The sequence below is a fragment of the Brachyistius frenatus genome, unplaced genomic scaffold (assembly GCF_029030835.1).
Source record: "Brachyistius frenatus isolate BFR_SWC_R1_liver_20210118 unplaced genomic scaffold, ASM2903083v1 Contig_47, whole genome shotgun sequence".
NCBI classification, from domain to species: domain Eukaryota; kingdom Metazoa; phylum Chordata; class Actinopteri; family Embiotocidae; genus Brachyistius; species Brachyistius frenatus.
Window position 1 is genome coordinate 1,712,768 of NW_027210646.1, and position 14,172 is coordinate 1,726,939.

General features: G+C 42.7%; 1 protein-coding gene across 3 annotated transcripts in view; it reads right to left on the minus strand.

Annotated features, from left to right (window-relative positions):
* The window catches only part of flt1 (fms related receptor tyrosine kinase 1), a 35,020-nt gene that overhangs the window by 19,413 nt on the left and 1,435 nt on the right, over positions 1 to 14,172 (minus strand). For all 3 annotated transcript variants that reach the window (XM_069703654.1, XM_069703653.1, XM_069703651.1), the window contains exons 2-10: positions 12,562 to 12,658; positions 11,607 to 11,812; positions 9,210 to 9,334; positions 4,605 to 4,770; positions 4,366 to 4,502; positions 3,295 to 3,466; positions 2,971 to 3,088; positions 2,420 to 2,589; positions 2,156 to 2,303 (exon numbers count right to left, since the gene is read on the minus strand). In XM_069703654.1, coding sequence (XP_069559755.1) covers positions 2,156 to 2,303; positions 2,420 to 2,589; positions 2,971 to 3,088; positions 3,295 to 3,466; positions 4,366 to 4,502; positions 4,605 to 4,770; positions 9,210 to 9,334; positions 11,607 to 11,812; positions 12,562 to 12,658 — 1,339 coding nt within the window. The remainder of the gene's footprint in view (positions 1 to 2,155; positions 2,304 to 2,419; positions 2,590 to 2,970; positions 3,089 to 3,294; positions 3,467 to 4,365; positions 4,503 to 4,604; positions 4,771 to 9,209; positions 9,335 to 11,606; positions 11,813 to 12,561; positions 12,659 to 14,172) is intronic.

Genomic DNA, 14,172 nt, shown 5'->3' on the forward strand with positions numbered 1-14,172 from the left:
GCCGGGCTACAAAGAACAAGGGCCTAGTGAGGATCCAACCAAAACTACCAGTCTAAAGAAACACACTCAGTACAGACACTGAAGCAGAACCAGAACAGAGCTTTACAAAGGACAGTCAAGAGGCCAAATGTAATCTGCACAGACATTACTCTGCAATCGTACTTTTCTTACTTGGTACAAATAAGCTGTATACAGTAGTATACACCTTCACAGCCTGTGTGTCTCACTGCTCTGTGTATTGTCTTACAGCCTTTTGGTGACATTTGAGGTCTCATTGTTTGTTTAATTATTAACAGGCTGCAATACATTTGAATTGAATTACACATTAAGCCAATAAGAAACTAGAAATCTCAGTATCAAGCAATAATTCACCAACATGACTGTGAAATAATTGGGCTTTAGAAAAATTTCTTGCATGTGCAGATTGCATCTGACATCTTCCTGTGAAACAAGATGAGATATACTTTTGCAATACATAACCAAACTAAATTTCAAGATTTTTTTTTTTTTTTAACCTTAAAATCTAAATCTATAGTCCGAGTAATATTTAATGGCTCTTGTAGGTCACGGTTTGCCTTTCTTCAGGATAAAGTGTTTACATCGCTCTGCCTGGATTTAGTCTAACATTAAAGCTCACCTTCTTTAGCCCTGACAACTAGTTTATAAAGATCTTCATGTACATTATGTGGAATACTTTTGGCATTAGGCAGAGATGGAGGCGCCTCGGCGTGGCGCCACATGAGAGTGCTAAGGTTAAGGGTCAAGTACAGTGATGATGTCAGTGCGTCTCAGGGGGGAATCGAGTCTGGGCGGCTGCCGTGGGGCTCTCAGGTAATACTTAACCTTTTTGACTTGGTTGTCAGGAACACAATAAGTGTCTGACCTCCAAGAACAGCTCAATCAATGTTTCTGCCAAGTGCCTGCTCGAGCACTCGTGGGTGTTTGAGTTGACTCGATGACTGTCCCTCGGCATCACTGGGTTGGGCCATTTCTCATGAGAACTTTGTGTATAGAGTGTGTGTCAGATATAAGAAAAAGCATCACAGGATGCAGTGTGCAATCACAATAATAAACAGGCCTCTCACCCTACGTCCTGGACAGGAAATTCATTAAATCATAGCGTTTGATTTGGAAACCAACAAAATCGTGACTGAGAGCACGGAACTGGCCTCTATTGAAGTGTGTTTTTTTTTCTCTGTCCTTTCAAGTCTGAGATACACCGTGTACTGTGTATGTGAATGGACTAGGCACACACACACACACACACACACACACACACACACACACACACACACACACACACACACACACACACACACACACACACACACACACACACACACACACACACATAAGTTGAATATGTGTACGCACTTAAACAAACATATGGAATGGGACACATGGACAGTGAGAGAACAATAATATGGGGAAAGAGCCGCACAAGCAAACAAACATGTAAACACAGACACATAAACACACACAAACAACACACACATTTTCACACATTCCCGCACATGAAAGGCCCCCAGAGGCATCTGTTCTGGTTACAAGGAAGCGCTGTCTGAACACATGCTGAAATAGACAAAACATGTCTCGTTTTTCAAAATCACACACACACACACACACACACACACACACACACACACACACACACACACACACACACACACACACACACACACACACACACACACACACACACACACACACACACACCAACGAGTATAAAACAAACATCATCATTTTGTTCTTTGTGTGTATGAGACATTATAGCATTAATATTATTTTTAGCCTTTACAGACAAAATATGTATGTGCAAAATATACCTCTAAATAAATATCAACCAATGACCTCAAAAATAGTCAATGTATTTTATATTTTTACTGTTTTTGCATCCTTCAGTTTAATTGTACATTGAGTTGATTTAAAACTCTGATAAAAGTTCAATAGTGTTTATATTTTCCCTGCATCATATGCATAATGGGAAACAAAACATTTTTTTTTTAGCTTTCTTAAAACAACAGCTCCTTGTAAATAGTGTTACTTTGTAAGGGAAGGTTCCTAAAAATGTACACTATTTGTATTTAAACTCGTTATGCCAGCTGGTAAAAATGTGCACACTGTACTGCTTCTCTTGGTCTTCCGGTCTACTTACAGGCCTTTGGACGGGCAGGGATGCCAGAGCCACTGGATGTGTGGAGGAGGGACTCCATGGGATGTGCAATGCAGGGTTCGTCTACTCCCCCGCGGCACAGAGCCGGGGTCCTGCGACAATACGGCTTTCTCCCCTATTTGAGGACCCACTGCGAGACAAGAAGCCAACACAAACACACAGATACATGAGCAACGTTTAGCGGAGTGGGGTAGTCAGAGCTAAAGTGTAGCTGCAGCAGAGCTAAATTTATTTGTAGTTTCTCACCGTTGACCACAAGTGTGAGCGTGAGATTCTGGTAGAGTCCATGTTCTTGGATTCGTACGAGGACAGTGTACTTCCCAGCATCCTCCTCCGCAACATCCCGGATAACCAGGGAATCCCCATCCATGTGGTACCTTGAGCACTGCTCTGCTGCCACCATGCCGTCCTTCAACCTGTCAGAATAAAAGACCTCTGAGCAAAGTTTTGAAACGGAGTGAGATGTTCCCCAAAGTTTCAGGGACAGTGTGACTCCCTGTATAAATCAACGTTATAAGAAGGAAAATAGTTTGTAACTCTAACATTACCTACAGTAGCTATGTATGTTAATGACTAAATATGATGAGCAATGCTTGATTGCCAGGACAAACATAATTTTAAGGGAATGAGAAAGTACGCCATGAGAAAGGCTTGATTTAGACATTAATAAAGGGAGGAGAGGTTTAAACGCAAAATGACTTCAGGCAAAACGTGAAGTCTGAGGAGAAAATGTATTGTGTTATTACAGAGGCATGAGTTTGTGACATGAGGGCACATGGATAAGTATGATCTCTTACCAGATGACTTTAGGTGCCGGGAACGCTCGTAGCTTAGGAGTGATTTTGTAAGATTTCTGTCCTGCTTGTACCACCATCACAGATCCATTTCTGGGCTTCAGGCGGATAAACGGACGGTCTGAAATTGAGGAAACGCACACGCACACATTTGTGCAAGATAAAAAAAGATGTAAAAATTTGAGTGTTGTGACATTTATCCACCGCCTTGTGAGTCAGAGTTGAGTGGAAAGTGTATTTGTGGAAAATGTGTTTGTGAAGAACTAAAAATATGAATGAGGGATGTGAGCACATCATTTGAGCACAATGTCAGTGGAAAACACTCACCATAGACGGTAACAGTGACTTTCTGTTGTTTGCTCTGATCGCCGCTGGTAACGCGGCATGCGTAGAGGCCTCGGTCTGAACGCTGGAGCTTGGGGATGGTCAGAATGCTGTAGAACAACATGTGCGTTTGGTGTCTCAGGAGCCTTTTGGAAGTGAAGCCGGCGTTGTTGCTCTGAAGTTTGAGAGGAAAGAAGAGCCACAGGATTAACAATGATGGCTCAACTCTGTGCCCTGAATATCTATTTTAAAAAGCTATGAACTCAAGATCTGGTAATGTTTGTGACCCACTGTGCAGCATGCAATCCTTAATTGATATGATTACAGATTATTGAATTTATTAATTACTAATAAGGCACACTTGATAAATGTTTTAAAAGTTTCAGTTTTTTCAATTAGATACTTAAATGTCCTCTAATTTTGTGGCAAAGGTTATTAATACATGGATAATACCAGAGAGAATAAGAGAGTCTTATTTTGAAGGAAAGTGGTCCACCGATCTATTAAAAGGGCTTCGTGATGACTTTAAGGGCTCAACCTAAATGCTCTTAGCGATGGTTTATTATTCATTCATAAACATTTGTAAATTTGTCTTAAATCATCAATAAAGCTATTAGTTACACCCTTAAAACCATATTCAAGATGTACTCGAGTACTTTTTAATATACAGGATAAGAACGTAGAAATTTAGTAACTGTGAAAAGGGATTTTGATGTTGCTTTACTAATGTTGTTCCCTGTTTTATGTGTTACTTCTGACATTCATTTAAAAAAAAAAAAAAGAGTACATTGAAAAGTTACCTTTCACCAATACTTACATCAAATTTCAATAACTAATATTTCTGTTTGAGTGCAACGTGGCGGCAGGTTGTTGCTCAAAGACAATACTAGACAGGCATTTTTACCCACCTGCCATGCGATCATCACATTTTAGATCACAGTGACTAGAAGGAATGCTGGTGTCACACAGCAGAATGTAACAGATGAACACTCTCCGGCTCAGTCTCTATTAAAGGGCATTTGTCATCTAAACCTGTGCTTCTCTGGTCCCCACTGACTTAAATGTAGCTCTGACCTTTCTAGGGTAGTCCCAGGTGATGTTGACTCTGGTGTTCAACTCTGCAGTGGCAGTGCAGTTCAAGACCAGTCTCTCTCCCTTTAGGGCCTGCACAGGTCCACTGCTGTTCAGATACACCTTTGTGATATTACTCACTGGGATGAGAAAAAAAATGTTGGAAATCAGACAGACACGTCAAAGAGGACGTTGAATTTTGCATAGAAACACGTGAGATTTATGTAGTGCTGCATGCTGACCTGGTCTGTGTACAAAGTACATAGGTGATTTGTGTTTGACCCCGTCAGTGACGGTCTGGCAGTAGAAGAGGCCGATGTAATAGAAGGTGGGAGTTCGGATGGTGAAGCCTCGCTTGCTGCTCCAAATAATGTTCCTCTGGTCTGGACTCAGGCTGTGGCTGGGGAACTGTGGGAGACACAAGGAACAGAGGATAACAACCATTACATGCTTCACTGCACACAAGCAATGACACACTTTGACCATAATGTGCAAAAAAGTGAAAAGATTAGAGGAAAACTGAGTCAAGGCCACAGGAAAAAAAAAAGTCACTGACTAATTCTGTTATTTTCACATAAAGAAATTGAAAATAAAGAAGGAACATGGTCATACTTTGTGTAACATCCTGTAATGGGAAAGTTGACGTAAAATCTCATGTAATGTATTTATATCATTTCCATTTGCTGATGAAGATCAGGTGACATAATGGACATCTCCTGAACAAAGGGAATACAGAGGTCATGAATGCATTTAAATATTGTCCCCATGTGACAACTTAAATCCAGCCCCCCCCCCCCCCCCCCCCCCCCCCCCCCCCCCCCCCCCCCCCCCCCCCCCCCCCCCCCCCCCCCCCCCCCCCCCCCCCCCCCCCCCCCCCCAAGTCACAGCATGAGTCCCCTTTTTGGACATTTCCCTCTGAAAACAGTGTTGTTGCTTTTTCTTCTTTACATTTTACTGAACTTAAAATTGATATGTTTTTACCTGAAGAATTTGAGGACTCCCTTTGAAAATAAAATGGCACATCTCAAGAGGCGTATTCTCAAGTTACCCTTACAGAAAAAACACATAAATTTCACATGTGCAAAAATTCACGTGATCACATGTGACCACTTGACCATGTAGATTCCCATGTGAAAAGTGAATTCCCACATATTTTTCGCATGTTATCATATGTTGCAACATGTGGAAAAGATAGGAAACTCATGTTTTTTTTTTCTTCTGTAAGCATAAAATTTGGAATACATACAAAAAATAAATTTAGGGTCAAGTAATTCAGTTGTTGCTGTTAATTTTCAAATTAAAGCTGTCCCAGCTTTGCATTATAACAGGATATCAATAACGGAATACATGCAAAATTTGGGACTCTGTGCAATTTTTTGTCACATAAAAGAAAAGATCGAAGTCCGAATTCTCACATTGCTGGTTTTATAATTCTTTGTCATGGACACTTATGTAACAGCCTTGTTTCTTGAAGGCAACCACAAGGAAATGTTTACTAGGAATTCTGTGACATAGTGGAAGCATCCCGCCCTCTCTCAAGGGACCAGGTAGACTCCCCTCCACCACCATCACACACACACACACACACACACACACACACACACACACACACACACACACACACACACACACACACACACACACACACACACACACACACACACACACAGACAGACAGACAGACACTTTCCTCCAGTCCTGCACTCCCAGTGTGAACAGGCTGATATCCCCCCACCCAGAGTGAGGTGACCCTTACAGACGCCGCTGACCCCTTTCCTCCCCTCCCCTCCCCGTCCTTGAGAAGAGATACTTCCCCCCCATTCCTCCTTCTGAACTTACTGACGCCCCATCGGAGCCTTAGTGCCCTCTATCCCCCTCTTACCCCGTTCCTCTAAGCAGAGAATGGGCGAAGTGGAGGCGGTAGTGGAGGTGGACGGAAAGTGGGAGGAGCAAAGGAGTTCAAGGAGTCAGGATATGAGAACCATGACTCCAGTCCATCTCCTCGCATCCTGTTACTACAGGATATAGACATTTTGTCATCCCGGACCTCCCGGTCACTTTCACGGTAGGAGCGAGAGAGCAGAACGTCGTGGGCATTGTTCCTGCTGTGAAGGGTCATATTAAAGACCCAAGCAAAGTGCAAAGTCCTTCCAGGAAAAAAACACTCCAGAGGCTGTGACAGTGAGTAGAGGAGGGAGATGAAGGAAGAGGAGGAGAGCTATTTTTAGAACAATTACTTTACTGGTTCCAGGTATTTTTGAGGAGATGGGGCAGGACAAAAACGTATGTGTGTGTGTGTGTGTGTGTGTGTGTGTGTGTGTGTGTGTGTGTGTGTGTGTGTGTGTGTGTGTGTGTGTGTGTGTGTGTGTGTGTGTGTGTGTGTGTGTGTGTGTGTGTGTGTGTGTGTGTGTGTGTGTGTGTGTGTGTGTGTGTGTGTGTGTGTGTGTGTGTGTGTGTGTGTGTGTGTGTGTGTGTGTGTGTGTGTGTGTGTGTGTGTGTGTGTGTGTGTGTGTGTGTGTGTGTGTGTGTGTGTGTGTGTGTGTGTGTGTGTGTGTGTGTGTGTGTGTGTGTGTGTGTGTGTGTGTGTGTGTGTGTGTGTGTGTGTGTGTGTGTGTGTGTGTGTGTGTGTGTGTGTGTGTGTGTGTGTGTGTGTGTGTGTGTGTGTGTGTGTGTGTGTGTGTGTGTGTGTGTGTGTGTGTGTGTGTGTGTGTGTGTGTGTGTGTGTGTGTGTGTGTGTGTGTGTGTGTGTGTGTGTGTGTGTGTGTGTGTGTGTGTGTGTGTGTGTGTGTGTGTGTGTGTGTATGAGATGCACGGCCCGGTTAGTCCAATTCTTTTGTACTTCCTGCATCTGAAATCCAGAGAATCTCAAGTTCCTCAACATTTCTCTTGCTCTCTTGTTTATTTAGCCATGGTGGGAGTGTGGCTGAATGGGTGGCTGCATCTGGGCACTTTGGTCCACACCGAGATATCTGAACTATCTGCTGCATTAAATTCTGTAGAGACATTCATTTTCCCAGAGGAAGAATCCTACTGACTTTGATGAGCTACTGATTTTCCATCTAGCACCACCATGAGGGTCACATTTGTGTTAGGAATGAAATGTCTCAGCAAATAATGGATGGATTAACATGAAATGTAGTGCAGATGTTCATGTCACTGCAGATGTTCATGTCACTGCAATGATTGTATGACTTTTCATCGAGTCGTCATCAGCTCAAATGAAATGTAAGCAGAACATTGGTTTATCACTAAATACCTGCAAAACTAATGACCATCCTCAGCTGTACTTCATGTTTAGGACTGACACGATAAAATAAGATGATGAACATGGTGAACATTATACCTGCATGATGTTCTAATTGTCAATTTGACTGCATTAGATCTCTGAAGTTAGCAATTAGCTCAAAGCACTGCTAACTTATGTGTACATATGTGCAGCCTCGCAGAGCTTTTATGTGACCAAAGACTCTTAGTTTTGTTTATTTTAAAGTAAACTGTAACAACTTTACAAGCCAACGTATTTTACTAACCATAATGAGAGCTGTTTAACCAGTGAAAACAACTGTACAATGTGGTTTGTGGCTGTTAAATGCATTTGTCAAGATCAGAAAAATTGGTGTGAAAACTAATGAAAGAATGAGGTACAAACTGGGGGTCAGTAATTTGACATGAACATGAACATTTGTGGTTGAACAAAGCGTGTAGGTTAGGATGTCTGAACCTTAATTTATATACTCAAAGATCTCTGCCACTGCTGTCTTAATTTGGACAATTTGTTTAAATCTGTTTCCTAATTTTATGGAAGTGCAGTACTGAATTATTGGAGTATCTCTTTAGTCTTCAATTTATTCTTTTTTTATGTTTTGTGCTTTTGATTTATGTACAAAAACAGAAGAGATAAATCATGAAAAAGAAGACTTCAAGCATCACTTACTTATTATTCTTCCATTGGAGCCAACTTTGGATGTTGTATAACTACTCTGTTGCTATAAGTTTCCGAAAGTGATGCACAAGCCGTCATACTAATGACCAGCGATCCTGATTAAAGCGAGTGGACTGCACTTTGATCTGTTGGGGCCAACAGTAGCTACCTCTGCTTCTTCTGCCAGGCCGGCCAGCTGTTTAAAGCATCAGTTGGAGGAAGTTGGCAGCCATTATTGCCACTACAAGAGGTGGAGGGTGAGATGTGGAAAGCGGTGCTGGCCAGGGGCCAACAGGGCACTCCAGACCCCACATCCTGTCTCCAGAGGTAAAAACACTGCCAATTGTAGTGCTCATTTGATCGGGGAAAAGTCCATAAAGTCAGGTGGACTGCTGGGTTTAGTTACAGATATGAGATGACACTCTTGTTTAGTGAACAGTCAAATAACCTGAATGCATTTATACAAACACACATGCACATGCAGACAGTAAATACTCCAAATCCTTCTTTATGCACTTGGATTAAAACGCTGTCTGCTCTCCGTCTCACTCAGCACTCAAGCGCCAACACTCACAAACATATCCGCACACACTTTCACACATATCCGCAGACGGACATAAACAAACGGACACACACGCCACAGCGTAATGGCTGCCAAGATAAGAACAATGTGGCGAATGATCAGGACCGGGTGGAACAACTGGACAGTGCATTGTGTCCATATTGTGAGGCCTGATGGAAAAAAACTGTGACAAGTAATGATGTGCGCAGAACGAGAGGGGTGTGATTGAGCAGAAAAGGACAAAGTGTCACGTGAGTGCGTCGACACAACGTGTGGAGATCGTGATGCAGAGCAGATCTCTTGCACCCAAACACGACTAATAAGAAAAACTGCCACTTGACAGTTCATATTTCCTTCACTGACCTTGACCAGAGTGGTGGTGATGTTGGGGTTGGTGACCTGGCAGGGGATGACCAGTGGCTCCTTCTCCTTCATGTACAACACAACTGGGCTCATTCCCGGTTGTTCCACAAACGGTTGCTGGCTGTCTGAAACCCAAATACTGCGTCAGGGACACATATGTTACAGATAATAAGCATGTCAAATTAATGCATGAACAAAGGCTCTTTCTTTGTTACAGATTAAATATTTAAATAAGACAACCTGTTAAGTTTAAAGGATCAGTTCACTCAAATGACAGAAAACATATTCTCAACCATGTCCGGTAGCATGTGTACTAATTGCATTTTTACTTCCCCAAAATACTTGCATGATCTGCAGACTGGCTTGGTGGAGTTAATATGATGAAATGTCACAAAATGGTAAAAAAAAAAAATAAATCACAGTTTTCTCAGCCTGAGGTATTTTTTAAATGTTATTACCTCCATTTACCCTCACTGAGAGACCCTGTCAGAGACCAATTTCTTAAAACATGGACTAATAAAAATCCATACCATCTGTATGGTCAGATCAGACTTAGTTTAGATAATATATCCTTGATAGAACAGATGTTTTTTTTTTATTTGACTCATTACTACAAAGAGAGTGGTGTTTAACTATCTTATCTTTGACTCATGTTTGTTCCCGCATCTTTTTTGGTGGGGATATCGAGTATAAATAACAGACCTAAAGAACAAAGGTGGCAGTTCCATGTTTTGGCCCAATGACTTTCACAAACAAGGCAGACTGCATGTAGCCTGAGAGGCAAAACAGGGAAAATAAATAACGTGTCAAAGAGGTTGCTACACCAAACTGGCTGATTATTATTATTATTATTTTGAGATCAACGTCACAACCAAAGGCAAGTTAGATGAGTGTATCAGCGTTTTCGTCACCTCAGATCTGCAACAGTGACTGTCAACCCCGCTGTCCACAGTGGAAACTAAACCCTTGACTGAATAAAAACAGAATTTTGTGTGAACTGGACCTTTAAAATCATATGACCTCACAGAAAGGCCAGAGAACAATCACCTGCCTCAATGCACACACACACACACACACACACACACACACGCACACACATATACACTTCCAAGTATCAATCTCTACAACAACAAACAAACAAACAAACAAACAGACACACACTCCTAAAGATACACTGCCCTCCACGCCCATTCGCTGAATACCCATTCAGCAATTGACTGCCTGTAGTCAACAATAAACACACAGATTGTTTAGAAGCATTCAAACGGCCTCTCTCAGCTCAACTACTGTAATGGGTCTGTGCCATTCAAAGGTGTGGGTGTTGCTCACTGTATTGTTTGTTACCATAGGGTGTTATTCAAGGAAAACAAATCTCTGAACATTTGAACAAAAGTACCCCAAGGACTAGCAGACTGAAGGCTTCCTTCTCTTGCTTTGATTCCTAATAGAGGACTCAGGAGGGAGGCAGCATCTGAGCAGAGCTGCAGGCCAAGTCTGACGCTTAATGGACATGGTGACCTGAGCGATTGATGCCCCCCGAGGGTCCTGTTGGCCAAACAGAAGCATGGCCTGTGACCCTGGCCTCCAGCCCAGCTCCATGCCCGGGACAGCTCAGCCTGAGAAGCGTCACTCTGCAGGACAAGGGAGGAGCCGGCTGGGCAGACATCGTGCCTCCTCTGCCCCTGGATACCCCTGAGCCACTGGCCTTCATCTTATCCCTCTTGGCTACACACACACACACACACACACACACACACACACACACACACACACACACACACACACACACACACACACACACACACACACACACACACACACACACACACACACACACACACACACACACACACCTCCCTGCCGCCACCTTGTAGAGACAACGACATCCCCTCCCAGCACACCCCCTTCAAGCTCTTCCCCTCCTCCCCCAAGCACAGGATACTTCAAGCAAGGCTGAGCAGAGCAGATAAGGCTGATGCCCTGGGAAACTCTGCCCGAGCCTGAGCCTTTCAGCAACTGGGCTATTCCTGGCCTCGAGGTAGCACGTAAACGAAAGTAAAAAAGGATTTATATATAGACAACAGGGACGTAGGCTTGGGATGAGAAAGGAGAGGCAGGGGAGGAGGAGGGGGGATGAAACTGTGCCAGAGTCATCTAGAAGGATGTGTTGTTGGGACAAGCAGTGTTTAGATATAATTGGCTCTCTGGCATTGGTCTGTATTTAGCACTCACTGTATCCTGTTTAACCTGAGGATATAAACAATAAGTATGACGGGGTGAAGGAGTAAGGGGCTTCTCAGTCAGTGGGCCGGAGAGGAAAGCACAGCTAGAAAAATGACAGAGAAGACGAAGAAAATGATGTGAGTGACACCCGGACCTCGGCCAGCAGGGCCTTACCTGTGACATATACATAGATGGACGTCTGTCTTTGGGTTCTGCGCTGGTACCGGCAGCGGAACAGGCCGGTGTGTTCGGTCTGGCTGCGGCTGACTCTCACACGGCTGCAGTACTGCTGGCTCGTCCTCCCGCAGCGAAATTCATCCACTTCCACCTGATCTCTGGCCAAGCCTGCTGGGAAAGCCCAAGACAGCTCCCAGCGACCCCTGAAGAGCAATTACAGGAAATTAAGGGAAGGGAATTTAATGATCGATCAGACAACACTTAACATTCCATTTTATATCATAGGGACTGCGTCAGATTACCTAACAGTTGTTCCCCCATATTGAGTTACCGGGAAGGGAAGAATTAAACTCCCTCAGTGTTCAAGAGATTTAATTTTGTAGGGTGGCCTTAGGGGGATGATATGACGAAAAACAAAAGAGCAGTTGAACAAAGTGTTCTTTGATTTTGTGATGAAGTTTGTACTGCATATAGAAACTGAAAATAAAACTCAATTTCTCTACACAAAGTTTAAAATAAGTGCTTCTAGTAAGTAAAAACAAAAAAGCAATCACAAGAATCTGGGGAAAAATAGTTCCCCCACATTTTGGACCAGTTGCTTCTAAATATTAAAGAAATCTTCTTATTGGAAAAAGTGGTAAATAATTTCAATAAGAAGCACATCTGAAAAAAAAAAAAGTGAAAAAATTGCCATTATACACAACTTAAGAAAACTTAATTGAAAAAAATGCTAAATTCTCACCTGAAAAAGTCAGTAAAGTTAAAGAGTCTCGACAGACAATTTATTTTAATTCTAATCTTGGTGGTGACTTTGACAATCATTTTTCTGTTAATTTCACGATATTAGGGTTTAAAGAGAGGTCTGTTGAGGAGTGTGTTTTCCTCTTTCTTGTCCCACCCCGGTTCCAATCGCTAGTGTTTCTTACTTCAGATACTTCTACCTGAAACTCACCTGCAGTTGAGCAGTAGTGGCTGGTTGACGTCCAGGACCAGCTGCCGAGCTTTCACATCCAGGAGAGGGACGCTGAACTTCCCCTTTTGATCTTTATCTGCAGAGGTTGAGAGAGGACAAGTGGAGTTGCAGTAATGTGACATCTCTGAATGAGGAGGCAAAAAATTGGGAGTATGTCTAATAATCCAGTGAGGTCAGAAGTCAAGGCCGGTTTATAAGATTTGAGTATATTTTTAGGACATTTGGGAAGGGTGATTACTGACTGAATTCCACTTAACCAAGAGTATCTTGTTTATCAATAAACTAATATGACAAAATGGTGTAGGTATCTTTGCAGTTATATTTAATTCAGGTGATTTGACAAATAGACTTTTATATTGAGACAGTCCAAACCCCGTTGAGTGGAATTAGATCTGTTGGAGAAAATTTCAACCACTTTGCAAAAATAAATACCTTGGACACTACCTGTGTCTGTTACAAACCAGGCTAAACTGGACCCTGACCTGACTGCAGTCTTGGTGATTCCCCCCTCCACAGCACGTCCTCCATCCAGGCCACAACATCTGTGACCCTCCTCACATCTACTCGCTCAGACCTCTCGACAACTTCTGTGGAAATGCGTAAGCAGTGTCCTTCTTGTTTATCAAATAAAGACATTTCTCCACTTCATTGCTGAGGTTTATTAATGAGAGATAAAGTCGGTTGTCTGTCCGCCCTTCCTTCCTCCCAACAACAGCGGAAACATCATTCAGGGAAGTCCGTCCTTCACTCTGACCGCTCCTCACAGAGCGCGCAACAAACAGCTCAAACAGCAACCATTCAACTGCTCTGTGAGCAGCTAAATCACCGGTGAAGGAGTCAGTGAATCTATCATTAAAATCCATTGTTAACTTTCATTGTCAGCCTCATTGCTCCCAGTGGATGCCCCATTGAGCAGATGTAGTATTACTCACCCTCCTAGCACTTCCTACACTATTTCCTTAGGTTTTACACTAAGTGAGAAGGCAACAAACACGCACATGGCAGGTTAAGGGAAGACCGAGGGGAAGTCAAGGAACTCCTCCAGGCTTTTTGGGGCCTTTTCAACAAGCTATTTAAAAGAGTGTCTACTCCACTTAAACTTAAGAGGAGCTTCAGGAGTTTTTTGTTGTAAGCATCACAATCAATCTCCAACATGTCTGTTGTGGAATTATTGCGGCAGGTCTCCACACTGATTCAATAAATCCCCAAATCAGAGATCTGAAACAGACACCGACAGCTTAGAAGATATTTTAGGTGGCAGTGTTGAAGGACAGAAAGACTTTGATTCATACAAAGGCAACATTCAACAGTGAATAAATGTGCACGTTGTGGCCTTTTTGTAGTGCAATTCCTATCACTGTGTCTAATTTCAAGAGACTGAAGAAATCATTTTTAGAGAAACAATCTACATAAGCAAATCAGTTTTCTGCGGTTTGATGTTGTCATGTAACAAGCATGCGTTTTCAATTTTCATTTTATATTGTAAATATATTTTATGGATTTTTTTATGTCTTCTGAAATAAACGTCCTCTGACTTATGTCAGTCTCAACATCCAATAATGCATTTATCAATGCTAAGATATACGGTAT